The following is a 25,577-nucleotide window of genomic DNA, read 5'->3' as shown; positions in this document are numbered from 1 at the left end:
TTCTAGGACAGGAAGTCCTATGTTCTGGGAAGCCCCCTGCCCTGGGCAGAAGGTTGGTGGTGACAGATGGGGCGGGGGGGGGGGGCAGAGAGAGGGTGGCGGGGGGAGCTGGAGAGGGGCTTGCCAGCTCTGACGCTTCCGGAGTGGGCGTGGCTCGTGAGGCAGGCAGCTGGCACGGGCGGGTGCTCAGTACACCCCTCCCTGGCAGCTGCCTCACCCCAACCCCCTGAATGAGAGAGGCCCAGTGACCAGTGCGCAGGGACTGGCCAGGTCTCTGCACCCACCCCGCAGCCAGACTATGGGGGCCCTGAGGCGGGGGTCCACCCTCCTGCTGCCAGGCCCCCGGGCTGTGGACAGGGTGGCATCAGCCCCATGCTCTCCTGGAGGTCCTGACGCCACGCACCTGGGCACGGGCTCCCTGCCGCGGGACAGGGCGGATGAAGTGCACCATCATCATCATCGCCCACAGCCCTCCCACCTGGAACACGACACCTGCTCTTGGCTTCGCTCTGTCCTGCCTGCACCCAAATCCTTCCACAACAGGGGAGTTTTGCAAGAAACCAAAACCAGTGAGACACTCAAGCGAACGAAAACTTCGGGGAGAGACCACGTCACATGCCTGGGAAGGCCGGAGCAGAAGCGGGAGGGGCTGTGGCCGTGAGGATGTAGGGGCAGAGAGTGGCCCTGTCCCCAGGACAGACCTGTGCCCCACACGACTGAAAACAGCGGCCCAAGAGCAAGGCACACAGGGTTTACGGCGTTACTTGAGACAACCAAGATGCGCCTATCCGGGGCGGAACGCAGTCCTGAAACTCGGCACAGACCAGGTGAGCCCTGGACGTGCGACGCCAAGCCGGAAGCCAGGCACGAGAGGCCAGCCGCTGTGTGAGCGCGTGGGTGCAAGGTGTCCAGGGCAGGCAGACCCACAGGGGTGGCGGGGCGGGGAGCATGGGCAATGCCTGCTTAGTGGGCCTGGGGTCTCTGGCGGGGCGGCCACGATGTTGGATGTGCACTTTAATGACGCTGAAAATAGCAAAAGTTCTGTGAGCTTTACCACAACAGCGAGTTCACGGGAGCCCGACCCAACCCATCGGGACGGGCACCTGCTCACTGGAGGGCTCTGGGCTGGGGACAGAGCAGCCGGGAGAGCCCGCAGGCTCAGCGCAGCCACCTCCCCTGGCCCTGGGTCTCCTCTTCTGTACAGGGGCTCCCCCTGGTGGACCCGGGTGAGGCCGACAAGCAGGCGCCGCGACCACGGAGTGGCCGCTGTCACTACAAGGGCCCTCACCGCGACCTCATGCTGCAGAACGCGGCGTTCGTGAAGTATCTCAGACACACAGAAAGACATGGGACGGCAAGTCCAAGTTCTTTCCCTCCCAGGCCCGTCACCCTCACAGGCGCAAAGGCTTCGTCCTTCAAACGTCCCTTCCTCTTTGGAAGGGAAGAGGAGCAGATCTGGCCAATGGTCTCCCCCGCCCCCCGGGCCTGCAGCCGCTCTCCCAAGGCAGCACATGGCGCTGTGAGTGAACGCGTGTGCACAGGCGTGTCTCGTGGCCTGGCCGCCGCCTCTGAAAGCCACCTGACTTGGTTTCTGAGCCGCATTCCTGGAGAGTTCTGTGAACCTGGGAAGTGGCTTCGTGGCACCTATCCCCACTTTTCAGACGGGGAAACTGAGGCAGCTCAGGCACCGGCACTGGGCAGCGCGGCCTTTCCTTCTTTGCTGCTCTCAGGGCTCGGCAGGAGGGCAGGGAGGCTGTGTGGGCCTGGGGGCGCTCACGTGCCATTACCCTCCGAGCTGCAGGCCCTACCCGGCCTGGGCCATCGCGAATGGCTGGCTAACGGCTGCCCGTGGCCCTGGTGAGGAAGGATTCTGGGGTGCATGCTGGAGGCAGAGAGTGGGGCTCCCCGGGAAGGTGCTTCCTCCTCCGGCTGGAGGTCCGGTGCTGCCTGGGGCTTTCAAACCACGGCCCCAGCCTGCAGCCAGGGATTCAGAAGCCCCCTGGCGGGTAGAGGAGGGTAGCGGGGAGCCAGACGGCTGGGGAGAGCCCGGGCAGCTGGCCGCACGGGCCCCTGCACAGCCAGGGAGACCGAGGGCTCTCTGCAGTTCCGGGGTGCGGCCCCCCTCTCTGGCGGTACTCACCCTGGGAGGCGCCGGGCTGCTGGCCCACGGCCTGGCCCAGCTGGTCCGAGAGCCACAGCTGCATGCGGATGAAGGGCTCACGCCCCTTCTGCGTCAGCTTGCTCCACGGCTTGGGCCGCGACAGCATGTCACTCACGCTGCCCTGCGACAGGCCCAGCACCTGCAGGTGGGTGGGGCAGGCCAGCTGTCAGCGGGCCTCAGGGACACCAGGCCTCCCGCCCCACAGGCCCCGTCAAATCCCACGCACCCCGCTGTGCACCCTTCCCGATATCCTGACACGGGAAGGACCCTGAGTGCCCCCTCCTCCAGGAAGCCTTCCTGCACCTCCCACTAGTTACTACCCCTCCTCTGAGCTTGCCTGGTTCTCTGCCTGCTCCTCTGCTAAGGCAGAGTTGATACCACAAGTGCTGGCAGCGGGAGACCCCAGGCTGGGCTCAGCCCTTTAGTGGCTGAACCAGGAAGGCGTGGAGGGCCCTGGGGCGGGGGGCGCTCTCAACTGACCCGGGAGGAAGCCCCTCCCTCTTTCAGCAGGCACAGAACTGCCCAACGGGCGGGGCCTGGGGCCTGGGGGCCACTGTCCCGGCACCCCCACCCCTGCGCTATCCACGGCCTTCACCTTCTCCCCGAAGATCCGCTGGCAGATGCCGTTCTTGGCCAGCTTCTCCTTGACCTGGCGCGTCAGCTCCAGCGTGTCCACCTCGCGGTACATGTATAGCTCGTACTGCTCAGGGGTCAAGGGCGGCACTGTGGGCTTGAGGGTGCGCGGCACGTAGGCCGGGTAGTAGGCCAGCCGCCCGCCGCCCGCCTCGGCCACGGCCCCCTCAGCCTTGAGCTCGCCCACCCTGGGGGGCTCGTCCTCGCCCGCCGCAGCCTCGTCCTCAGGGGACGCGGTCCCCTCGTCGCCACGGGGCCAGGCCCGCCCGTTGGGCTGGCTGGAGTAGCTGGAGGAGGACGAGGAGAGCGAGGGCGAGACGGAGGCGTAGGGGCGGCTGAGCAGGCCGCGGTCTGAGGCCCAGTGCTGGTCAAAGTAGCCAGCGTCGCCGATCTCGGACTTGACCTTGCGGATGATACTCTGCACGAAGGCGGCCGGGGACAGCACCGGGAGCGCCGGCCCCGCGCTGCCGCTGGGGCCCCCGCCGCCGCTGTCCTCCTGCTTCACATAGGCGGGGGCCCCGTTCTGGCTCACGGCGCCCAGCGAGGGCCGCTCTGGGGGCGAGGGAGGCCCGGGGCGGGCCCGGGGGGCCGCCTCCATCTCCAGCAGGGCCTGCTGCTGGGCCTGCATCTCGCGGCGCGCCTGCTCCAGGATGCTCTTGATGGCGTCTTCCGAGGTGCTGGTGGCGGCCGTGCCGTTGGGGACGCTGGGCGGGGCTGCCGGGTTCTTGGGCTCACCTGTGCGGAGGAGGACAGGGTGGCCAGAGGCCCACAGGTGGGCAACCACAGCGGCTGAGCAGCCAGGCCAGTGCTCCACCCTGGGGCTGAAAACCAGCTCCGGGGAAGGGTGTTCCGCGGCGGTCATTAACGTACAGAAGAGACGCGTCTATTCCAGGTGCCATCACCCAGCCACGCCGATGGCCAAGGACAAGGACAGAGGAAGCCAGCCGAACGGCGGCGTGAGCCCACACGCGCCCGGCGAGGGGGTGTGCTCACACAACGGAATGCAACATGGCAGCCAAACAGGATGCCACCTACGCCAACACCTGCGTGGTCATTTTTTTCTTTTTAACTTGGGAAGGAGAGCGTGGGAGAGCACATGGGCTCCCAGCCTCCTGTTCAGTCCCCAAAGCCTGCGACGGCTGGGCTGGGACCTGGCGGGGCCGAAGCAGGGCGCTGGGGACTCCCCCTGGGCCTCCCGTGTGGAGTGTGTGTCACCTGCTGTCTCCCAGGGTGTCACACAGGAAGTCATCAGACCCAGGCATCCCAACCCGCGCGGATGTGAGGTTCTTTCTTTTTAAAAAGGATTTATTTATTTGAAAGGCAGAGTTACAGAGAGGGAGGGGAGAGGGGAAAGGGGAGAGGGGAGAGGGGAGAGAGAGAGAGAGAGAGAGAGAGACCTCCCATCTACTGGTTCACTCCCCAAAATGGCCGCAGATGCCAGAGCAGGGCCAGGCTGAAGCCAGGAGCTGGGGCTGCACCCAGGTCTCCACAGGATGCAACTGGCCGTCCTCCGCTGCTTTCCCAGGCGCGGTAGCAGGGAGCTGGATCGGAAGTGGGGCAGTGGGGACCTGACCTGGCGCCCACTTGGGACGCAGGTGGCCGCTTAGCCCGCTGCGTCACAGCGTTGGCCCGGAGGTGCGATCTTGACTCCAGGCTGGCGAGTGGGAGCAGCGCGTCCCCGGAGGTGAGACGAGCGCTGCAAGCTCTCTATGCGGCTCCAAACACGCGACATAAACAGCGTGTGGTCCGTCTCCCACACGGCCAACTCGGGGAAACGAGAGAACCAAGATGCAGGAGACAATCAGACAGGAGGCGGGCGGCAGGTGAGGAACGCGCCAGCGGGCTCTGCGTTCTGGAAGTTTCTAAACTTTAGGTCGGGCCACAGGCTCGCCAAGGCTCATTCTGTTGTTCCCATGTGCACGCACGGGCCGGCCATGCAGGGGGCAGGCGCGAGCACTCTGTGTCCTAAGGAGTGACAGCTGACGTGGAAGGGAGAAGCTGCTGCCCTGTGTGCTCCCCACAGCCCCCCTCTGGGCTCTCTCCATGAGGCCTCCATCTCATGGACCCTCACGGGACCCCCCCCCCCATAGCGCCTCTCGCCTGTCCTCTACGGGGGCAGGTGTTGTGGCCCGGTGGGTGAAGCCGCCTCCTGGGATGCCACATCTCACTTCACAGTGCTGATCTGAGTCCCAGCTACCCCAGGCTTCCAATCCAGCCTCCTGCTAATGTGCCTGAGAGGCAGCGATGATGGTCCAAGTACGTGGGTCCCTGCACCCACACGGGAGACCCCAGTGGAGTACCTGGCTGTGCTCTGGCTTAGCCCTGGCTGTTGCAGGCATTTGAGAGTGAATCAGTGGATGGAATCACTTTCTCTGTTACTCTTTTTTTTTTTTTTTTTTTTTTTTACAGGCAGAGTAGACAGTGAGAGAGAGAGACAGAGAGAAAGGACTTCCTTTTGCCGTTGGTTCACCCTCCAATGGCTGCCGTGGCTGGCGCGCTGCGGCTGGCACACCGCGCTGATCCAATGGCAGGAGCCAGGTGCTTCTCCTGGTCTCCCATGGGGTGCAGGGCCCAAGCACTTGGGCCATCCTCCACTGCACTCCCTGGCCACAGCAGAGAGCTGACCTGGAAGAGGGGCAACTGGGACAGAATCCAGCGCCCCGACCGGGACTAGAACCCGGTGTGCCAGTGCCGCAAGGCGGAGGATTAGCCTAGTGAGCCGTGGCGCCGGCCCTCTCTGTTACTCTTGTAAATAAACGAATAAATACATCTTTAAAAAAGACATACAAATCAGCCACTGAGGCCAACTGGGGGGTGAGCCATCGGATGGAGGACCTCTCCCTCTCCGTGTAACTCTGACTTTCAAATAAATAAATAAATCTTAAAAAAAAGAACCTTGGGCCCCTGTGCTCATGTGGGAGACCCAGAAGACGCTCCTGGCTCCTGGCTTTGGATCAGCTCAGCTCCGGTCATTGCAGCCAATTGAGGGGTAAGCCATCTGATGGAGGAGCTCTCTCTCTCTCTCTCTGCCTCTCCTCTCTCTGTGTAACTCTTTCAAGTAAATAAATAACTCTTTAAAAAATACATACAAATAAAAAAACTGTATAGTGTGAGGGCCCCAGGGCTACATGAGTGGGCAGTGTAGGCTCCTAGCTGGGCAAATCCCCCTTCTCCCCTCACCCCTCCCAGGAGCCGGGCAGATGTCTTGACTCCCAGCAGCAAGCAGCAGCCACCAGGGGGCAGCAGACACTGCAGAGTGGAGGGGCAGAGCTGAAGCCGGCAGCCAGGTTCCTGGGCAGCCAAGGCCTACGCTGGGCCAACTCTGCACCCTTCTGCAAGAAGCCCCAGGCGTGTGAGAGGCACACACCGGCAGTCATCGGTGACACTGCAGACCTAGAACCCCAGAGACGGAGCAACAACTGTGCACCATCACCTGTGCTGGTGGCTGGCCCCTCCGGTGCACCTGCCGGGCACCAGGCTTGCTGTGGAGTGCTTGCGGGTCCCAGCTCATCTGACTGTCACACGACTGGTGAAAGGAGAAGTAATACAGAAACCAGGAGGATGCAGGCACCAAGCAGCCACACTCTGCCCCACGGTCACACAACTGACGAACAGCACAGCCAGCATTGCAGCCCATCTGGCCCTGAGCACACAGGAGTCAGGGCAGCATCTAGCCTCGCAGGACGGGGGTAGGAGGCTTCCTGGAGGAGGTGGTAAGGCAAGAGCAGGGGGCAGCCAGGGCAAGGGTGCCGGGGCGAGGACGGTGTCTGAGGCACAGGCAATCGGCAGCCGGCGTGACTACAGACAGTGCCCGTAAAAGGCGGAGAGGCCTGGCGCAGCCTGACAGCCTCAGGGTCCGAGGCCTCGCGCGGGGCTTGGCATCTGGTCTCGAGGGTCCTGTCCCACGTGTGAGCCCTCCAGCGTGCACGAACTCACCCCCCTTCTGTGACTCGATCTCCTTCTTGGCCTGCTCCAAGATGCTCTTGATGGCGTCGTCCGAGCCCGTCTCAGGCGTGCGGATGCGTGGGGTGATGCTGCCTGGGGAGGCAAGGAGGCGTGTGGCGCGGGCGAGGCCGGCTCCCTTCCGTCCCCGAGGGGCTGCAGATCGGGGCCCGGGGGCGGGGCTGTGAGTGTGGCAGAACCGCTGCTTAGCCCGTGCGACACAGACACACTGTGGGCACGGCGGTTCTGGCTTGAAACAGCGCAGTAGTGAAGCCGCAGTGAAGACGGTGCTGGCCGGCACCACGGCCGCTGCACCTGAGCGCCATACCCGCTGAGTCCTCAGGACTCCACCGACAGAGGGAGAAACCGAGGCACAGGCCGCTCTCCGTGATTACCATAAGGACCCGGTGTGGCAAGGTTGGCCGTCACCAGGCCGTCTCACAGATGGGTGAACCGAGGCTGGGAGTTGCTCAGGGAGTATCTGGCGGGGCAGGAGTATCTGGAACCAGTCTCTTCCTACTGTGGGCCTGAGCTGCCCCAGAAGGGCTGGATGGGCAGGCCCCGGGTAGGAGGGGCTAAGGTGCATTTCCTTCGTCTACAGAGGCAGGGCCGCCTGCCCGGGACACGCGGCTGGGAGGTGGCGGAGCTGGGCTTGGAGCCGGGTCCGAGCCCCCGCTGGGCACCCTCGGCTGCGCTCACCTCGCTGCCGCACCTGGATGGTCCTCAGGGCCAGCACGTTCTGCTCGTCAGACAGGAACTGCTTCATCTTGAGGAAGGGCTCCTTGCCCTTCACCGTGAGCTTGCGCCAGGGCTTGGGCCGGGCCAGGATCTCGCTGACCGAGCCCTGCGACAGCCCCAGCACGTAGTGGCCGAACACGCGCTGCCCGATGTTGTGCTTCAGCAGCTGCTCCTTCACCTGGAAGGCGATCTCGGCCGTGTCCAGCTGCTCCTCCTCCGCCCCCGCCGAGCCGCCCCCGTCCGCCGGCTCCGGGCCCCCAGGCGGCTCAGGGGCTGGGGTGGCGGGGGCCGTGGGGGGCTTGGCGCCGTAGAAGGCTGGCGGGAACACCAGCAGGCCGCCTGCCTCCCCCTTGAAGGCGGCCGGGGGCATCATGTGCTTGGACAGCAGCGGGTCCCCGGCCAGTCTCTCCCCCGAGGCCAAGCCAGGGAAGGGGGATGTGGAGAAAGTCCGAGGGCCGTCGGGCCCCAGGCCGGGGCCTAGCAGGGGCTGCCCAGGGCCGGGGGACAGGGGGTCTTCAGGGCCTGGTGGAGGCGGGAGCTGCTGGGGGGAGGCGAAGGCCGGCTCTGTGCCCAGCGGGTCCTTGATGGAGTCGTCCTCCGAAGGCTCCTCCTCTGGAGCGCCGGCGATGGACAGACAGACAGACCAAGAGGTGACGGATGGACAGAAAAACCAAGAGGCAGACAACGGGGGCGGGTGGGGGGTGCTGCAGACACCCACAGCCACGAGCACCCCCTCAACTTTCCAACCCATGAGCTGCCAGGTCCCGGCCAAACAGCATTTCGGGAAGCCCCCTCCTCACATCAGGAGCATTACTCAGCACCTGACCTCTGCCAGCTCACAGACGGGGACAGAGGTCACAGGCTGCAGGGTCACGCAGCCACCAGGCGGGACCGTGCCAGGGCTCAGGCCAGCTATGGGGGCGGGGCGGGTGGCCCCCGGCCTCTTCAGTAAGGGCCCCTGCTGCCTGCTCAAGGGGCCCGGGGGGAGTGGAGCATTCTGGAGGCCTTGGGAGGGCCCGGGTGAGCTGTGAGCTTGAGGCCTGGATGTGGGCAGACACGCCGTGGCCAAGGCACACAGCAGGTGCCCAGTCAGTGGGCACCCCCTTGCTCTACCTGTGTGGAAGGCACCTGGAGCAGGCCAGGGACCCTGGGTAGTCCCTGCTCCCGGCTGAAGGGCACCCGTCCTCCCCTACCAGGGACCCTGGGTAGTCCCTGCCCCCCGGTCCAAGGGCACCCGTCCTTCCCTACCAGGGACCCTGGGTAGTCCCCGTCCCCCGGCCCGAGGGCACCCGTCCTCCCCTACCAGGGACCCTGGGTAGTCCCCGTCCCCCGGCCCGAGGGCACCCGTCCTCCCCTACCAGGGACCCTGGGTAGTCCCTGGCCCCGGCCCGAGGGCACCCGTCCTCCCCTACCAGGGACCCTGGGTAGTCCCCGTCCCCCGGCCCGAGGGCACCCGTCCTCCCCTACCAGGGACCCTGGGTAGTCCCTGCCCCCCGGCCCGAGGGCACCCGTCCTCCCCTACCAGGGACCCTGGGTAGTCCCCGTCCCCCGGCCCGAGGGCACCCGTCCTCCCCTACCAGGGACCCTGAGTAGTCCCCGTCCCCCAGCCCGAGGGCACCCGTCCTCCCCTACCAGGGCTGGCCAAGAGACTGGGCTTTTCCAGGAGGAATTTCTGCGCAGGGAAGAAGGCCTCCTTTGCTATGAGCAGCGAGTCGTCAGGCTTGGCCAGGCCCTGGGGAGACAGGCCATAGGGTTAGGGGCGGGGCTGGCGGGGGGCTCTGGGCAGCCCCCCGCCGCGGGGGCCCTTACCTGGGGGAGACTGCAGGTGCTGGAGGCCAGCTTCATGGCTTTCAGGATGCTGTGGAGGAGGTGGCGGGCTGAGGTCGGCCGGGCCCTGGGCTGGAGAGGCCCGCACAGGTGGCCGCCCACTCCATCCCCTGCGGAGGACGCCCGCTCCACCGGCCCCGCCCTGAGCAGCTCCCACCCTGCGTGGTTCCAGCCCCCCACAGGTGGAAAACATTCCGGCAAAAAAACAAGCCAGGAAGTCCTCAAAGCACACTTGAACTCGTCATGTGCTGAGTAACTCGGCTGCCCCTCAGGACGGGTGACACGGGGGCGCTGTGTCATCAGTAACCCAGAGGTGACTCCAGGTGCGGGGGAGGAGGCGCATCAGTCATTCGCAGACCCCGCCCCGGTTCGCGTCCCCAGGTGATGGTACAGTGAGCGTCACCCGGGGCCCACCCTGGGGACCACACCCACACCCAGGAGGCCTGAGGGCACCACTCCGGGATGGTCATGGAACGAGAACAGCACAGAGTGGGCCGTGGGGAGGGAGCCAGGTGGCCCCCAGCCAGGACAGAGCACTGGGGGGCTTGGGGGGCCCACTGCCTGGTACCTCAGTTCTGTCTTAATTTCTTCATAGTCAGACTGTGCCTGGAGCTTCTCTTCCAGCTTCTACAAAAGCAAACCAAGACGGTGAGGCCGGCGCGCGGGCTGGGCGGGCCGGCCGCCTCCGCTCCTAGGTCCTACCTCAATGGCCTCGGACTTGGCCGTGAGCTGCCGCTCCAGGTCGGCGATCTGGTTGGCAGAGGCCTCCTCCAGCTCCTGCAGCGAGCTCTGCAGGTGCTGCACGTCCTTGAGCAGCCGCACAATCTCCCTGTCTTTGGAGGCCAGCGCGGCCTCCAGCCGAGGGCCCGAGCACAGCGTGAAGTTCACCTTATCCTGGGGGTGATGGGGAAGGGGCCTTGAGGGGCTGAGAGGAGCGGAGCCGGCCCCCCCACCCCTGCCCCCCGAGCAGAATGGCGGTCCAGCTGTGGGGACAGCGCGCGCTTGCGGCGAGCAGGTCACTGTGCTGTCTACGCATCCCCGGGCACACGTCGCACTTGAACTGAGACATTCACGAACCCCGACAGCTCCAGAAGGAAGTGGTTAGCTGGGCAGTGGGCGTGGGCATTTGCAGCAGAGTGGACAGTGTGAACTGAGGAGGGGTGTCTAGAGGTGCTGTCCCACGGGGACACCCCCTCCCTGGCACCAAGAGACCCTCGAGGTCACACTCAAGGTGCTGCAGCCACAGGCTGTGTTTCAGGTAGCTCCTTCCTCCTCCTAGTCCCCTGACGGTCCCAGACCCACGGCCGCTCTGCGGTTAGGAAGCAGCCCCTTTGTCTCTGGGCAGAGACCCGGAGGCTGCGGTTTGCGGCACCTGAAGGCAGGCTGGTCACAGGCTCAGTCACAGATCCATCTAAGCAGCACCGGGGAGAAGCCACCAGCAACCCAGCTCTCCCAGCCCAGCTCTCTTCCAAGAAGATAAATGCCAATTAAAACAGGAAGCGGATGCCATTAATACATTAAATTAATTAGCATCGAGCACCACTGTTGTGCTCAGGAAAGCTCACCCCCCCCAAAAAAAAAAAAAAAAAAACTAGCAAAGTTCCCTGTGGCTGATTAGCACAGGCATTTGCTGGGTTCCATGGGGGTTAATTAAGAACCATTGGCAAGTTCCTCACCAGCTCTCTCACTGTCTGTCTCGTCAGCCCCCTTCTCCCTGTGTTCACTCTGTGTTGTGCAGTCACCCAGTTCTTGCATGGGCACACACAGAGGTGCACACTGACATGCACACACACCAAAATACACAGGCACCGAGGAGACACACATGGACACATCTATGGCCAAAGAGGCCATGTGCTGTCACGAACAAAAGCCCAGACACACCAAAGGCACACTGATAATACAAGCAGCAGCACCAACTATTTACTGGGTGCACATTTTGAACCAAGCATCTCTTCAGGCATATGTAATGCTCCGATAACCCTGTGAGGTACAGACAAAGGAACGGGGCACAGAAGTCACAGCAGACACGCACCTACACACTCCCATGTCCATACACACTCCAGTATTCAAGAAGGTACAGAGCCCTGGGCCTGTGCATCCGGTGAAGTGACAGCTATGCAGCACTTCAGGTTCCTGGGTGGACATGTAAGTCACACGTCTGCTGTCACACGGGAACCATGAATGTAGTGCTAACTCAGCACACAGACATCTGGGAAGAGGGCAGACTAACCTAGAAACACCGGCAGCCCTGCACAGGGCCCTAACCAGGAGGAGAGAAGGGTGAGCTGACCAACCAGACGTGATTCAGGGGCCTCAGGGCTGGTGGCCGAACACGGACTCTTCACAGTGCACGTCTGGGGTGAGTCACCCAGGCATGTTTTGGGAACCAATGGTTGGGAGCGAGTGTTAAACCTCAGATTTTGGTGTCTGGCCACTGAGGTCCTGGTAGGGACTAAAATCCAGCCAGGGCATCAGTGTTCCCTGCTTCAACCAAGTGGTGTGAGAGCAGCGGTGAACAGCGACCCCTGGTGACAGACACTGAAACTGCAAGGCTGCATGTTGTTCAAACTCACCCTACCCCGCTCCTCCTGGCTGGGTAACTGGGGGGCAGGAGGCCTCCAAAGGAAGACGTGGGACTTCCTGTTCATCTGTATGTACGGAGACCTGAGTTTGGAGGGTTCAAAGAACTGGGGCTGTCTTTATTTATTTATTTATTTTTTTTGGACAGGCAGAGTGGACAGTGAGAGAGAGAGACAGAGAGAAAGGTCTTCCTTTGCCGTTGGTTCACCCTCCAATGGCCGCCGCGGCCAGCGCGCTGCGGCCGGCGCACCGCGCTGATCCGATGGCAGGAGCCAGGAGCCAGGTGCTTTTCCTGGTCTCCCATGGGGTTCAGGGCCCAAGCACCTGGGCCATCCTCCACTGCACTCCCTGGCCACAGCAGAGAGCTGGCCTGGAAGAGGGGCAACGGGGACAGAATCCGGCGCCCCGACCGGGACTAGAACCCGGTGTGCCGGCGCCGCTAGGCGGAGGATTAGCCTAGTGAGCCGCGGCGCCGGCCTTAAGGGGGGGGGCTGTCTTTATTTTGCCCTCAGGGGATGAAGTCAATGCTGGTACTAAGTTTAAACTTCACATTGGCCATGGCAGTGAAGACATGATGCCCGATGTATGCACAGAGACCCACACACAATCACACTCACAACTTCACAAAAACACAATCAACACGCGAAATGTCACCCCTCCCCACCCACTGCTTGGACCTCAGCCCTCAGCCTTACCCCACCAGGGCCCTGGGGGGAGCAGCAGGCCAGGCGGATGGAGCTGTTGACCGAGGCCAGCTGTTCCCGGAGACTCTCCACCTCGCGCTGGGCGGCCTCGGCTCGCTGGGGAGGAGAAGAGGTGAGAGTGGTCCAGAGGTGAGCAGGCACCACGCGGGACCACCCTGCACCTCTGCTGTGTCCTGGCACCTCCTTTTCTCCCGGAGCCGGAGGACCTGCCAGAACCCTGTGCCTGCTTTTGGCGGGCAGGAAGACATGCTCCTCGGGGTGGCTCTGCTCCCTGGGATGCTGGGACCCCAAGGGGAGTCAGACATAGGGCAGGAGGGGCAGGGCTGTCTAGTGGGACTAGCAAGCTGTTATGCCAGGGGCTGCTGCTCTGGCATAGTAAATTAGGCCTCCACCTGTGGTGCCGGCATCCCACATGGGCGCTGGTTCGAGTCCCGGCTGCTCTACTTCCAATCCAGCTTTCTGCTATGGCCTGGGAAAGCAGCGGAAGATGGCCTAAGTCCCTGGGCCCCTGCTCCCATGTGGGAGACCCAGAGGAAGCTCCTGGCTTTGGCCTGGCACAGCCCTGGTCACTGTGGCCATTTGGGTGGTGAATCACAGGATGGAAGATCTCTGTCTTACCTTCTCTGTTTAACTCTACCTTTCAAATACATCCATCTTTTTTTTTTTTAAGATTTACTTATTTATTTGAAAGAGTTATGGGGGGAGGGAGGGGAAGGGAGGGGGAGGGAGGGAGAGAGGGGATAGAGGGGGAGAGAGGGGGAGAGAAAGGGAGAGAGAGAGGGGGAGGGAGGGGGAAGGGGGGGAGGAGGGAGGGAGGGGGAGGGAGGGAGAGAGAAGGAGAGAGAGATCTGCATCAGCTGGTCTATTTCCCAGAAGGCCACAACAGCCAGGGCTGAGCCAGGCTGAAGCCTGGAACCCCATTTAGGTCTCCCACATGGGCGCGGGGCCCAAACACGAGGGCCATCCTCAGTGGCATTTGCCAGGCCACAAGCAGGGAGCTGGATCAGAAGCAGAGCAGCCAGACCACAAACTGGCCTCCACTTGGGATGCTGGCATCACAAGCGGTGGCTTTACCGGTTACATTTTGTTCCAGAAATGGTACCAGTCAGCTTTGTTTGGGGAAGGGTTTTTCGGTGTGTGAGTCCAGAGAAAGAACACTTTTACATTTCTGCACAGGGAGGGCCTTCTGCGCAAATCTGACAGAAGCTTGGGGTTGGGCTCAGTGCCCAGCCTGGAGTCAGCTTGCGACTTAGGGTTCCCTGGGGAGGACGCCAGGGGCCCCCTGCCAACTGGTGCCTGCTCTTCAAGGGAGACGAGACCTGGACCCTGGGTCACAGAGCTGTTTTTTTTTCTTTTTTTTTTTAATGATTATTTGAGAGCGAGCGAGCGCGTGTTTGCTCCCATCCACTGGGGATACCAGCACCAGCTGGGGAGCTGAGGGGCTCCAGGCACAGACCAAGACTGAAATCCAGGTTTCCCGCGTGGGTGGCAGGAACCCAATCACTTGAACCTTCACTGTTGCCTCCCAGGGTCTGCATTAGCAGGAAGCTGGGAGTCAGGTGCCAGAGTTGAGACTTGAACCCAGGCTCTCTGATATGAGAGGCAGGCGTCTTAACCAACGGCTAGGCTCGATGCCCGCCCGAAGCTGGGCCGTGGAGCAGTGAGCCCCACCCCTCCCTGGGGAGCAGTTTACGTTCTGGGGAACTTGGCCTTCTGGCCTCCCCGACACTCAGCGCAGTCTCCGTGCCCACCAGACAGCACCACCTCTGGAGCCGTGGGAAGCCACGGATGAAGAAAATGGAGACTCGGGACGGGGCTGGGGCTGGCAGGTGGGCACCCCAGGGAAGGCAGGGAGTCTACCATTGCTCAGCAGGTGGCTGGGTTAAGGGAGGAGGCCGAAGAAAGCCCAGTGGGGGGTGCAGGGGAGGAGCAAAGCAGCCTCCTCTCACTCACTCCGCCTGCAAGAGGCCACAGCCTGGGGATGGCTCACTGCGCCCCTGTCCGGCCTCCAGAGATGCCGGGAAAGGCCGCGGGGAGGGGCGCTCTCCGGGCTCTGCCTGTGCCGACCCCTGGGGCTGGCGTCACCCCTCCACGTCCTCTGGTTTCAGGTCCCTTCCTCCAGGATACCTTCGTGGATGTGGCAGGCCGGCGCCCCTTCCCTGACTGCTGCTGCCCCGGTTCTGAGCCCCCCACCCCAGTCTGCCCCGGGAGCTCCGCCCCTCCCGGTCCCAGCCCTCAGCAGGCAGCACACAGAGCTCCATGGCCGCTGGGCCCCATGATGGGCCGCCAGGCGGCCACGGCCTCCTCACCTGATTTGCCTTCTCCAGGTTGGTCATGATCAGGCCGACTTCATCTGCCCTGAGACACAGAGACGAGGCCCTGAGGAGGGGTCCTGGCAGCCGCCAGACCCCCGCCTGGACCCCAGGGCCCTGCTGGAGAGAACTCGGGTCGGGGAGACGGGAGCAGGTCTAGGTGCACGCCTCTTCCGGGACGCGCTCCCTCCCCACCCCCAGCGACTGCCAGCACCCAGGGCCTCGGGGCGGGCCTGTGGGGGACACGGGGGTCTTCTGGCGTAGGCGGAGCTCCCTTCCCGGGGCTCCTCACGGGCCATTCCCTCCCGTCCTCAGGGACTCCTCCCTGACTGCTCGGGGAGAGGACCCCGCGCTCCGGCTCCCTGCCCACCGTTCTCCTTCGCGGCATTCCCACGTGCCGAGAGGAGGGCTGGGCACGCAGTAGGTGCTCTGCAGCGTCTGAGGGCGGGCTGTCTCCCTGCTACCACCTCCTCCCGGCCCAGCCCACACTGGGTCACAGCAGGTGCTCAGGGTTGGTGGAACAAGCTGAAGCCTGTCTGAGTCCAGAGGTCTCCTGTGAGTGCTGCTTGGCCCCCAAGGGTTGGACAGCCTGGGTGGGGGGCTGGGGTGAGGCAACGGCCCCCACCCAGCAGCCCCTCAGCCCCGATCCCAGGGCGTTTAGTTGCAAGTGAGAGAAGCTGTGTGTCTGGTGGGGCGGGAGAGAGGAGCGGAGCTGCTTCACAGAATGTGGCCTCGGGCAGGGTCAGGAGGAAGAGCCAAAGGAAGAGGCAGGGCTGGGAGGGTCAGGGGAGGCAGGGCTGGGAGGGTCAGAGGGAGGAGGCAGGTCTGGGAGGGTCAGAGGAAGGAGGCAGGTCTGGGAGGGTCGGGGGAGGAGGCAGGGCTGGGAGGGTCAGAGGGAGGAGGCAGGTCTGGGAGGGTCGGGGGAGGAGGCAGGTCTGGGAGGGTCAGAGGGAGGAGGCAGTGCTGGGAGGGTCGGGGGAGGAGGCAAGTCTGGGAGGGTCAGGGGAGGAGGCAGGTCTGGGAGGGTCAGAGGGAGGAGGCAGGTCTGGGAGGGTCAGAGGGAGGAGGCAGGTCTGGGAGGGTCGGGGGGAGGAGGCAGGGCTGGAAGGGTCGGGGGGAGGAGGCAGGTCTGGGAGGGTCGGGGGAGGAGGCAGGTCTGGGAGGGTCAGAGGGAGGAGGCAGGTCTGGGAGGGTCGGGGGGAGGAGGCAGGGCTGGGAGGGTCGGGGGGGAGGAGGCAGGTCTGGGAGGGTCGGGGGAGGAGGCAGGTCTGGGAGGGTCAGAGGGAGCAGGCAGGTCTGGGAGGGTCAGGGGAGGAGGCAGGTCTGGGAGGGTCAGAGGGAGGAGGCAGGTCTGGGAGGGTCAGGGGAGGAGGCAGGTCTGGGAGGGTCAGAGGGAGGAGGCAGGTCTGGGAGGGTCAGGGGAGGAGGCAGGTCTGGGAGGGTCAGAGGGAGCAGGCAGGTCTGGGAGGGCCAGAGGGAGGAGGCAGGTCTGGGAGGGTCAGAGAGAGGAGGCAGGTCTGGGAGGGTCGGGGGAGGAGGCAGGTCTGGGAGGGCCAGAGGGAGGAGGCAGGTCTGGGAGGGCCAGAGGGAGGAGGCAGGTCTGGGAGGGTTGGGGGAGGAGGCAGGTCTGGGAGGGCCAGAGGGAGGAGGCAGGTCTGGGAGGGTCAGAGGGAGGAGGCAGGGCTGGGAGGGTCGGGGGAGGAGGCAGGTCTGGGAGGGTCAGAGGGAGGAGGCAGGTCTGGGAGGGTCAGAGGGAGGAGGCAGATCTGGGAGGGTCAGGGGAGGAGGCAGGGCTGGGAGGGTCGGGGGAGGAGGCAGGGCTGGGAGGGTCGGGGGAGGAGGCAGGGCTGGGAGGGTCAGGGGAGGAGGCAGGGCTGGGAGGGTCAGAGGGAGGAGGCAGGTCTGGGAGGGTCAGAGGGAGGAGGCAGGTCTGGGAGGGTCGGGGGAGGAGGCAGGTCTGGGAGGGTCAGAGGGAGGAGGCAGGTCTGGGAGGGTCAGAGGGAGGAGGCAGGTCTGGGAGGGTCGGGGGAGCAGGCAGGTCTGGGAGGGTCAGAGGGAGGAGGCAGGTCTGGGAGGGTCAGAGGGAGGAGGCAGGTCTGGGAGGGCCAGAGGGAGGAGGCAGGTCTGGGAGGGTCAGGGGAGGAGGCAGGGCTGGGAGGGTCGGGGGAGGAGGCAGGGCTGGGAGGGTCGGGGGAGGAGGCAGGGCTGGGAGGGTCAGGGGAGGAGGCAGGGCTGGGAGGGTCAGAGGGAGGAGGCAGGTCTGGGAGGGTCAGAGGGAGGAGGCAGGTCTGGGAGGGTCGGGGGAGGAGGCAGGTCTGGGAGGGTCAGAGGGAGGAGGCAGGGCTGGGAGGGTCAGAGGGAGGAGGCAGGTCTGGGAGGGCCAGAGGGAGGAGGCAGGTCTGGGAGGGTCAGAGGGAGGAGGCAGGTCTGGGAGGGTCGGGGGAGGAGGCAGGTCTGGGAGGGTCAGAGGGAGGAGGCAGGGCTGGGAGGGTCGGGGGAGGAGACACCTGAGCAGGGCACTCACTTACTTGGACGCTGCCTCCTCATCGTACTTCCGCCGCAGCTCAAGGAGCTCTGTCTGGGTGGCCTTTAACGCTGGGAAGGGGTAAAGAGCCAGGATGAGACGCATGTCTGCAGGTGGGGACACACTGGGCCCCCCAAGGAAGGACCACGTCTCTCAGGGAGTCCCGAGGGCAGAACGGGGGTGAGCGTAGCGAGGGAGGCCCTTCCTCTCAGGTGGAACTGGTGACCGGGACGGAGTCTTTCGGCCCTCGAGGGCTTCACGTCGGTGGGAAGGCGTGGGGCCGGGCTGGGCAGTGCAGTGAGGCAGCTCCAGTCCAAGATGCGGGTGCGGGCAGAGCTGCTGTGAGCCTGTGACCTGGGAACAAGCCTTAACACCCTCAAGTCACATCCACCTGCCTCTGCAGCCCAGCAGGCAAGGGGGCAGGAGAGCCAGGCGGCCACCAGGTTCCCGCGGGTGTCGGTCGCAGCCAATGAGATTCTGCACTGGGCCACACGGCCCCGCACGCCTGGTGCCTCAGGGAGGCCTGGCTTCCTGTTTGCCCCAGACCTGCCCCGCCCCCCCAGGGTCTGCCCTAACGCTGGTGGCATGGGTACCTGATGCATTCTATTTCCAGCCCCCTCTCCACTCAGCAGTGGCCCCGGGGACCCCCAGCTGGGGAAGGCGGCCCTCTTCTCCCCTCCCAGACTCTTCCTGCCCTCCTAGCTCTGGAGCCGCCGAGCCCCGGGGCGTGCGTGCTGGACACCCACCTGCGTGCAGGACGCGGATTTTCTCCTCCGCCTCCCCCAGCCTGGCTGCCAGAGTGATCTGTACTTCTTGAAGGCCCCTGCAGAGAGACCAAGCCTGCTCGTGCTGGCCACGGCCCGGGCCTCGCCGGGGCCACCCAGGCCGACCCTCGTCCGGCTCCCGCTCCCTTCGGCCGCCCCGTAATCGGCGCCACCATCTCTTTAAGGGGTCCCTGGACACAGCGCCAGACACTGGTGTCCCGGCTGGCCCCTTGGGTCTCTGCCAGCACCTGCAGGGGCACAGACTGGCAGCAGCAGGGGGCCTCGGCTCCCGGGCCTCAGCTTCCGCCTCTGTAAATGGGGTTTCCGACAGGACCTGCGTCGTGGGTGCTGTGAAGCGGGTGCTATTCAGTCTCTCCGGGCACCGCTGGTCACTGCGGTCCCAGGGAGGCGCCTTCCCCCTTGCTGTGGCAGGGCTGTGGCGGCTCCTCTGGCCTGCTGGGATGGAGCTCAGGGGTGAGCCACACCTCCCAGGACAGGGGGCCCTGGCAGGACTGGGGAGGGTGTGCGGAAAGCCAGCCCCGCATGTCTGGCTCAGTGACCCTAGGGAAGGAGTCCCTCTACCTCTGGCCTCGTCTCCTGTCCCTCCCTGCAGCCCACTCCTTGCCATTCCAAAATGCCAGGCATGTTCTTACCCCAGGGCCTTTGCACTGGCTGTTGCACTGTCTTCACATGCTTCTGCCCTACACCCGCCAGGCCCACTCCCTCGCCTCTCACCTTCCGGCGAGGTCCCCACCGTCACCTGGGCTCTGTAGCCTGCTCTGTTGCCTGCCTCGCCCTAACTACAACTTCTCTGCTTTTTCTGCTTTGCTCCTGTGTCTTCCTCACTACAGGGGAACCCCCAGGAGGACAGAGTTCTGTCACTGTTGTGTCCCAGTGCCTGGAACAGTGCCTGGTGTACAGCAGAAGGAAGGAAGAACAGGGAATGAGCGAGAGGCTGAGACCGCCCCGTCAGGCCGCCATGACTGCCACACACCCACGGGCACCACCTCAGCTCGGGAGTGGCCACCCTGCGACGTCAGGTCAGGGCACACGTGGCTGGGGCAGGCACAGGGCTCGCGTCTGTACTCAGCTGACCTACGCGGAGCAGAGCATCCCTGGGCCTTGTCTGACTGGGGGAAGGTGTCAAGAGCCAGACAGACAGGAGAGACCCTGCCTGTGCCCGCGGCCCCATAGCCTGTGGCCTGTGCCGGCCTGCTGGGCTGTTCCATCCACCCCGTGTCTCTGCAGAACGCTGGCTGATGCACCACCCGCTGCGTTTTCCACGGGGGGAAACCGAGGCTCAGAAAGGTGACGTGACCTGCCTGGGGCTCGAACCCAGGCCTGCCGGAGCCCGAAGCCCTCCCCCTCCCCCTCCCTTCGCCTGCACTCCCGGGAGCCCGCCCGCCCCTTCCCCTCACTTTTGTTTCTCCGCCTCATTTCTCTGCAGCAAGGTCTCTGTCAGGAGGGCTTTGCCGGGAATGCCCGGGAGGCGGCTCCCCTCGGTCAGCGTGGGTCCGGCAGGAGACGTCCCCTCTCTCTGCTCTGCGGGGACAGAAAGGGGCGGAGATGCCCGGCGCTGAGGGCAGTGAGCAGAGCGCGCCCGCAGGTTCACTGCAGTCAATTTCTCCAAGCTTTCCCAGACACAGCCCGGCCGGCCGCTGGGACCTGCAGGCCAAGTTCCCGCCACGCCCACCTGGGGCTTCCTGCTGCCCAGGCCTCCCCTCCACCTTGATCCCTCGCACGGGTTTGGAGAGACACCGAGTGGACGGGCAATCCTGTGCACATCACCAAGGACGCCCAAACCTGGACCCTTCCCAAAGGAAGGGAGCCCCGCGCCCGCCGTCCGCCCTGCCTCTCGGACACTCCAGGCCAACGCAGTCCCGCGCTGCTCATCCTCTGGGGGCTTCTTCCGCTTAGCCTCGCGTCTCCCAGGGCCACCACACGGCAGCGTGGCGCAGACTCCATTCCTTGCCACGGCAGGAGCCGGTCCCATTACAAGGACACTGGAGCGACTTCCACTTCCGGCTGCGAGTGTGGTGCTGCTGGGACCCTGGGCGCCCACGTCTGCTGCCTCCCTGGATTCCAGTTCCCGGGGTGCAGCCCCAGCAGTGGAGTTGCTGGGCCACATGGTCACCCCAGGCTTACTCTACCGAGGACTGCCAGGCTGCCTCGGCTCCCCGCCGTGCGGGGCATGCGCTGTCACCTGCAGCTGCACCCACGGCGGCTCTTCCCGGGGACCGCCTCGAGAGGACGGTGGTTAGGGCCTGGCCCCTGAGGGTGGGAGCCTGAGCTGGGATCTGTGGCCGAGCTCGTCGGGGGGCCTAGGCGGGAAGACCCAGGAAGGAGAGGAGAGGGCCCAGGTGTGGCCCAGGCGGTGGACAGCACTGACTCTCCAGGAGGAAGCCTGGAAGGACCGCGGTGAGACACGACGAGGGTCTGACAGGGGTCTGACGGGCAACGCGAGAGTTCTGCAGCCTGGGCTTCCGGCCTTGGGCCCAAGTGACTGAGTTCGCCTCTGTGCTGTTATCCCGGACTGCTGGCGGCCCTGGGGGCGGGGGCAGAGCTGGCAGCGTGCAGGGAGAGCTTCCTGGGAGGGACAGATGATGTCCGAGCACGGTGATGCAGGGGAGAGGCGTCCTCAAGACGAGAGGCGGCTCAGGGCTGGTCCCTGCCAGTGCCTGCCGCCTCTGAGACCCAGGTGCAGCCAGCGACGCCGCAGAGAGCTGGCTCTGAGGCCTGGCACATGGTGAGTGCTCTCAAGAGAGGAAGGCCAAGCCAGGGGGAACCCCAAGGATGCAGTGGGGTTTCCCAGGGGAAACTCAGAGGGCCAAACGGGGCACGTGGAGAGCTGGGGGTGAAAGGCTGCTCCATCCTGCCTCCCAGACTGAGCCTGGAAGGGCAACAGGGTGGGCACAAGAAGTCCAAGTGAGCTCTGGCCACTGCAGGTCTTCCCTGGAGAGCTGGCCCAAGGCGGACATGGCAGGTGCTCACTAGGACATGACGAGGGACTGGGCTGTGGGACAGGAGAGAGAGAGAGAGCGCAAACCTCCTGGGCCTGGTGGCCTTAGGGACAGAAGAGAGAGAGTGCACGTCTCCTGGACCTGGTGGCCTTAGGGACAGGAGAGAGAGAGTGCACATCTCCTGGGCCTGGTGGCCTTAGGGACAGAGAGAGAGAGTGCACATCTCCTGGACCTGGTGGCCTTAGGGACAGGAGAGAGAGAGTGCACATCTCCTGGGCCTGGTGGCCTTAGGGACAGAGAGAGAGAGCGCAAACCTCCTGGGCCTGGTGGCCTTAGGGACAGAAGAGAGAGAGTGCACGTCTCCTGGACCTGGTGGCCTAGGGACAGGAGAGAGAGAGTGCACATCTCCTGGACCTGGTGGCCTAGGGACAGGAGAGAGAGAGTGCACATCTCCTGGGCCTGGTGGCCTTAGGGACAGAGAGAGAGTGCACATCTCCTGGACCTGGTGGCCTCAGGGACAGGAGAGAGAGAGTGCACATCTCCTGGGCCTGGTGGCCTTAGGGACAGAGAGAGAGTGCACATCTCCTGGACCTGGTGGCCTTAGGGACAGAGAGAGAGAGTGCACATCTCCTGGACCTGGTGGCCTTAGGGACAGAGAGAGAGTGCACATCTCCTGGACCTGGTGGCCTTAGGGACAGAGAGAGAGAGTGCACATCTCCTGGACCTGGTTGCCTTAGGGACAGGAGAGAGAGAGAGTGTACATCTCCTGGACCTGGTGGCCTTAGGGACAGAGAGAGAGAGTGCACATCTGGACCTGGTGGCCTTAGGGACAGAGAGAGAGAGTGCACATCTGGACCTGGTGGCCACAGTGCTTTCTGTCTAGGATGTGGCTTATACTGCAGTCCTCGGGTCAGACCTGGTTCTGCCTGCTTTGTAAATAAAGTTTTATTGGCACACAGGCACACTCACTCATATCTCTGCCACGGCTGCCTCTGCACCTCCGAGCGTGCACTGCATGGCTGTGACGCCCCGAATGTTCACTCTCGCCCTCACCAGAGAAAGCGGAGGCCCCTGGTTAACCTTACACACCACTCCCTGGACGACCACCTCCCACGGCCACCTCCCTCTCCTTGGCGAGCCTCCCCTAGGTTGTCAGCCATCTGACATGTGTGCGGCTGACTCCTTCACTCACTCGGTCACAATCACTGTGTCTTTCCAGAAGGTCGGAGCCACAGGGCGGGCTCCTGCGGGTCTGACTCCAGCTGCGCCCCTCAGACTAGCCCGGGGCCTGGCACACGGCTTGATGAAGGCCCAGGGCTGAGATGGTCGCCGAGGCTTCTACCTGCTTCCCGGCTCCTCCCCCTGGCACAGGTAACCACCGGGCTAACTCTGCTGTCATCATTCCACTTTTCATCACAACCGTGCACACTGGGACACCATACGTCAGCTCTGCGAGTTCAAGGCTTCGACGGAGAGGGCCCGGGGCTCAGGGTGGTCCTCCAGCCCTGTAGATTCATCTGTGCTGTGGGCAGACGGCTGCCTGTCCACTTGGATGCTGTTCACGAGCCCTGGAGTGATCCGGTCTCTGGTCACCAGCCCAGCCTGTTCCAGCTGTGTGGCGACATTCTCGCCCCATCTCCCTGGGCACGGTGTGTGGGCACACACTGAGGCATGCGTGTGCCGGGCCCGAGGCTAGGCCCACCTGGAACCTTTCCGGCGAGCGTCTTCCAGAGAAGCTGTCCCAGTCACGCACAGCAGCAGTGGACGAGGGTCCCATGCCCCGTGTCCCCGCCGTCCCACGGTACCCTCAGGCTCGCTGAGCAGTGGCCGTGCCTGGGTGGTGACTGGAGCGGCCACTCTGGGTCACTGGAGGACTCTGTGTCTCTTCTTGTGTCAGGGGCTTCTCTGACAGGTGGGACGGGGGCAGCTGGCACGGCCCCTTGGCGGTCTGGCTCCTTCAGGGCAGGCTGCCTATGCCCACCCACCCTCCCCGTGGGCCGGAGCATCCCTGGGCCCAGACACAGCCCACGGTTCTGAAGGAGGGAGTGAGGTCTCGCCCTCCAGCCCTGCTGGGGCCCTTGCAGGCGGCCCCGGCCGGCTCGCCAGCCTCAGGCTGCAGGAGCCAAGCCCTGAGCCCTTGAGGCTCGCTCTTCGTTAGCCCCAAGCTCACAGGGCCAAGGTGCAGTCACATATAGATGGAGTTGGAGTCCCTGACCGCATGGCTCCAGTTTACCGGTGTTTTTGCCTTTATGGTGGGTTTACTGGGATATTAAGTACACTTTTAAAAAGTTTATTTGTTTATTTTCATCTACTTAAAAGGTAGGGTGAGACAGACAGAGACCAATTGATGTTCCAAATGTCTGTGCACACCCAAATGCCTCCAATAGCCAGGGCTGGGCTGGGCCACAGCCAGGAGCCAGGAACTCATTCCTGGTCTCCCACGTGGGTGGCAGGGAGGCGGGCACTTGAGCCATCATCTGTTGCCTCCCAGGCACACTGGCAGGAAGTCGGATCAGAAGCCGAATGGCCAGGACCTGATCAAATCAGCACTCTGGTAAGGGACGCGGGCGCCCCCAACGGCAGTTTGCCCCTCTGCACCACCACATGGCCCCACGCAATGCATTTCTGACAGGTGGCCTTTTCGGTTTATGCTGAGTTTATCAGACAGAACCCAGCGTAAGTCAGGGGGCCTCTACAGCCCCGCCCCAGACCCTGACGTGAGGCGTCCAGGGCTCACAGGACCGCAAGCTCCACGTCTACATGCTGGAGGCAGAGGACACGGGACGTGGCCAGGATGTGGACCCACCTTAAGGGTCCAACTCATCTGCCCACGACTGTGCCCTCTCCTCCCGGACACAGCCAGACTACATTTCCCAGCCTCCTTTGCAGCTGGGGCTGGCCACAGGCGTGAGCGGCAGCCCGCGGGCTGTGGGTGGAAGTGTCCCCTGCCCGGGCCTGCGCCCCGCTCTGCCCGTGGGTGGGAGGTCCACTCTCACTATGGCTCTGGATGTCACACGTGGAAGACAGCGGGCCCTCGAGTGACTGCGTGGAGCTTCCCGGCCACTTCCCAGCCCTTGGGCGGGCTGAGCCCGAGACTCCGGGCCCTGGGTGAGCAGCGTGGTGTCGCCCCACCCACCCCTCACCCAGCTCCCGGCCCCACCCACCCCTGCTCCGTACCTTTTGGTCCCAGGAGCTCCGGGTGCCTCTTCCACGATGCGTGGAGGTCTCGCCGGGGCTGCCCACTGGGGTCGAAGCTGGGGGGCTGCAGTCTGTCGTCTGGGCCGCGCGGCGCCTCAAACACAGGCACGGGGTCTGCGTAGAGAGAGGGCACAGAGGTGGGGACGGTCCCAGGAGGGCGATGCTGAGGCCACAGGATTCCCTGGGTGGCCCCGCAAGCAGCCAGGGAGCCGGTCCACAGAGGCCACCTGGTGTCACTCCGACGGCTTGGGGAGCACTGGGTCTGCCTGGTTTAGGAGCGAGCAGTCTTGGCACCTACTTGGGGGCGCCTGTGCTGTCCCCACAGGTCCGGTGTCCCATCCAGCTGGGCGCAGCGACAACTGTCACACAGCCGTGTTTTCTTGGCTGGACGATGCCATCGCTGACGGCCGTGGGACTGTGCCTTGCAGATCGCCAAGTACGGTCCACGCTCTGCAGTCCACCCGAGGCCAACCGCTCCGTGGCCCTCCAGGCAGCGCTGCCTGAGCCGGCCTGCCCCGAGGCCACTCCGGCCGAAGACTCACAGCGCTGCCCTGGCCGTGTGGTGGCGGGGAACGCTTAGAGCCCGTCGCGCCTTCCGGCCTCTTGGGGTCAGGGCTGCCACGCAGGCTGATTTTCCCCCAGAGCATGCTCACACACAGAAGCCCCCCGGCCGCTTCTCAGAGCTCCTGGAGAAACACCAGTATTCGGGGCGTGTGCTGTCAATCAACGACGGACTTGCCGGGGTGAAACACAGCCCTAGGCGCAGGGGAGGGGGGTGGGGGTCCCGGCTGAACCAGGCTCCGCCCCCCACCCTGTCACCTGTGACCACTTCCTCCTCCTTGGCCTGTGAGTCCAGCCCCACTTCTTCCAGGCCGTGGCCTCCTCCCCCCAGGGCAGGTCCAGGGGAGCACATGGCATCATCAGCGCCGCAAGGCCCCCAGGGAACGGGCTCCCAGGACCCAGCATGCGCCCACCGTCTTCACCGGACGAACAGGCTCTGGGAGGCCAGGTGACGCGCAGAGGGGAGCGGGGAGCCCGGGATCTGGGTGTGGCAGCACGATGGCTTCCTGTCCTAGCGTCTGCACACGGTGCTCCACACCGAGGGGCTCGGGGCCTGGGCCGGTCTCTAACACACCCCAACCCCCTCTCTTCCTGCCGTCTCCCTCAGAGCCTCCTGCCCAGCTGCTGGCCACTGCTGTCCTCTGGGGGAGGGGTAAAGGTGTGTGGCCACGGC

The 25,577-nt window shown here is 64.4% G+C and overlaps 1 protein-coding gene across 8 annotated transcripts in view; it reads right to left on the bottom strand.

The window, feature by feature from the left end:
- Window positions 1-25,577, bottom strand: part of CUX2 (cut like homeobox 2) — a 322,941-nt gene that overhangs the window by 10,567 nt on the left and 286,797 nt on the right. For all 8 annotated transcript variants that reach the window (XM_070066200.1, XM_070066197.1, XM_070066196.1 and 5 more), the window contains exons 5-18: window positions 24,323-24,457; window positions 19,604-19,727; window positions 18,168-18,244; window positions 17,426-17,492; window positions 14,895-14,943; window positions 12,577-12,681; window positions 10,004-10,195; window positions 9,870-9,928; window positions 9,284-9,332; window positions 9,107-9,206; window positions 7,436-8,086; window positions 6,731-6,832; window positions 2,757-3,529; window positions 2,141-2,300 (exon numbers count right to left, since the gene is read on the bottom strand). In XM_070066200.1, coding sequence (XP_069922301.1) covers window positions 2,141-2,300; window positions 2,757-3,529; window positions 6,731-6,832; window positions 7,436-8,086; window positions 9,107-9,206; window positions 9,284-9,332; window positions 9,870-9,928; window positions 10,004-10,195; window positions 12,577-12,681; window positions 14,895-14,943; window positions 17,426-17,492; window positions 18,168-18,244; window positions 19,604-19,727; window positions 24,323-24,457 — 2,643 coding nt within the window. The remainder of the gene's footprint in view (window positions 1-2,140; window positions 2,301-2,756; window positions 3,530-6,730; window positions 6,833-7,435; window positions 8,087-9,106; window positions 9,207-9,283; window positions 9,333-9,869; window positions 9,929-10,003; window positions 10,196-12,576; window positions 12,682-14,894; window positions 14,944-17,425; window positions 17,493-18,167; window positions 18,245-19,603; window positions 19,728-24,322; window positions 24,458-25,577) is intronic.

Source organism: Oryctolagus cuniculus, chromosome 21, assembly GCF_964237555.1.
Source record: "Oryctolagus cuniculus chromosome 21, mOryCun1.1, whole genome shotgun sequence".
Taxonomy (NCBI): domain Eukaryota; kingdom Metazoa; phylum Chordata; class Mammalia; order Lagomorpha; family Leporidae; genus Oryctolagus; species Oryctolagus cuniculus.
Note: the sequence above shows the minus strand (reverse complement) of the source record. Positions and strands in the feature narration are given on the sequence as shown.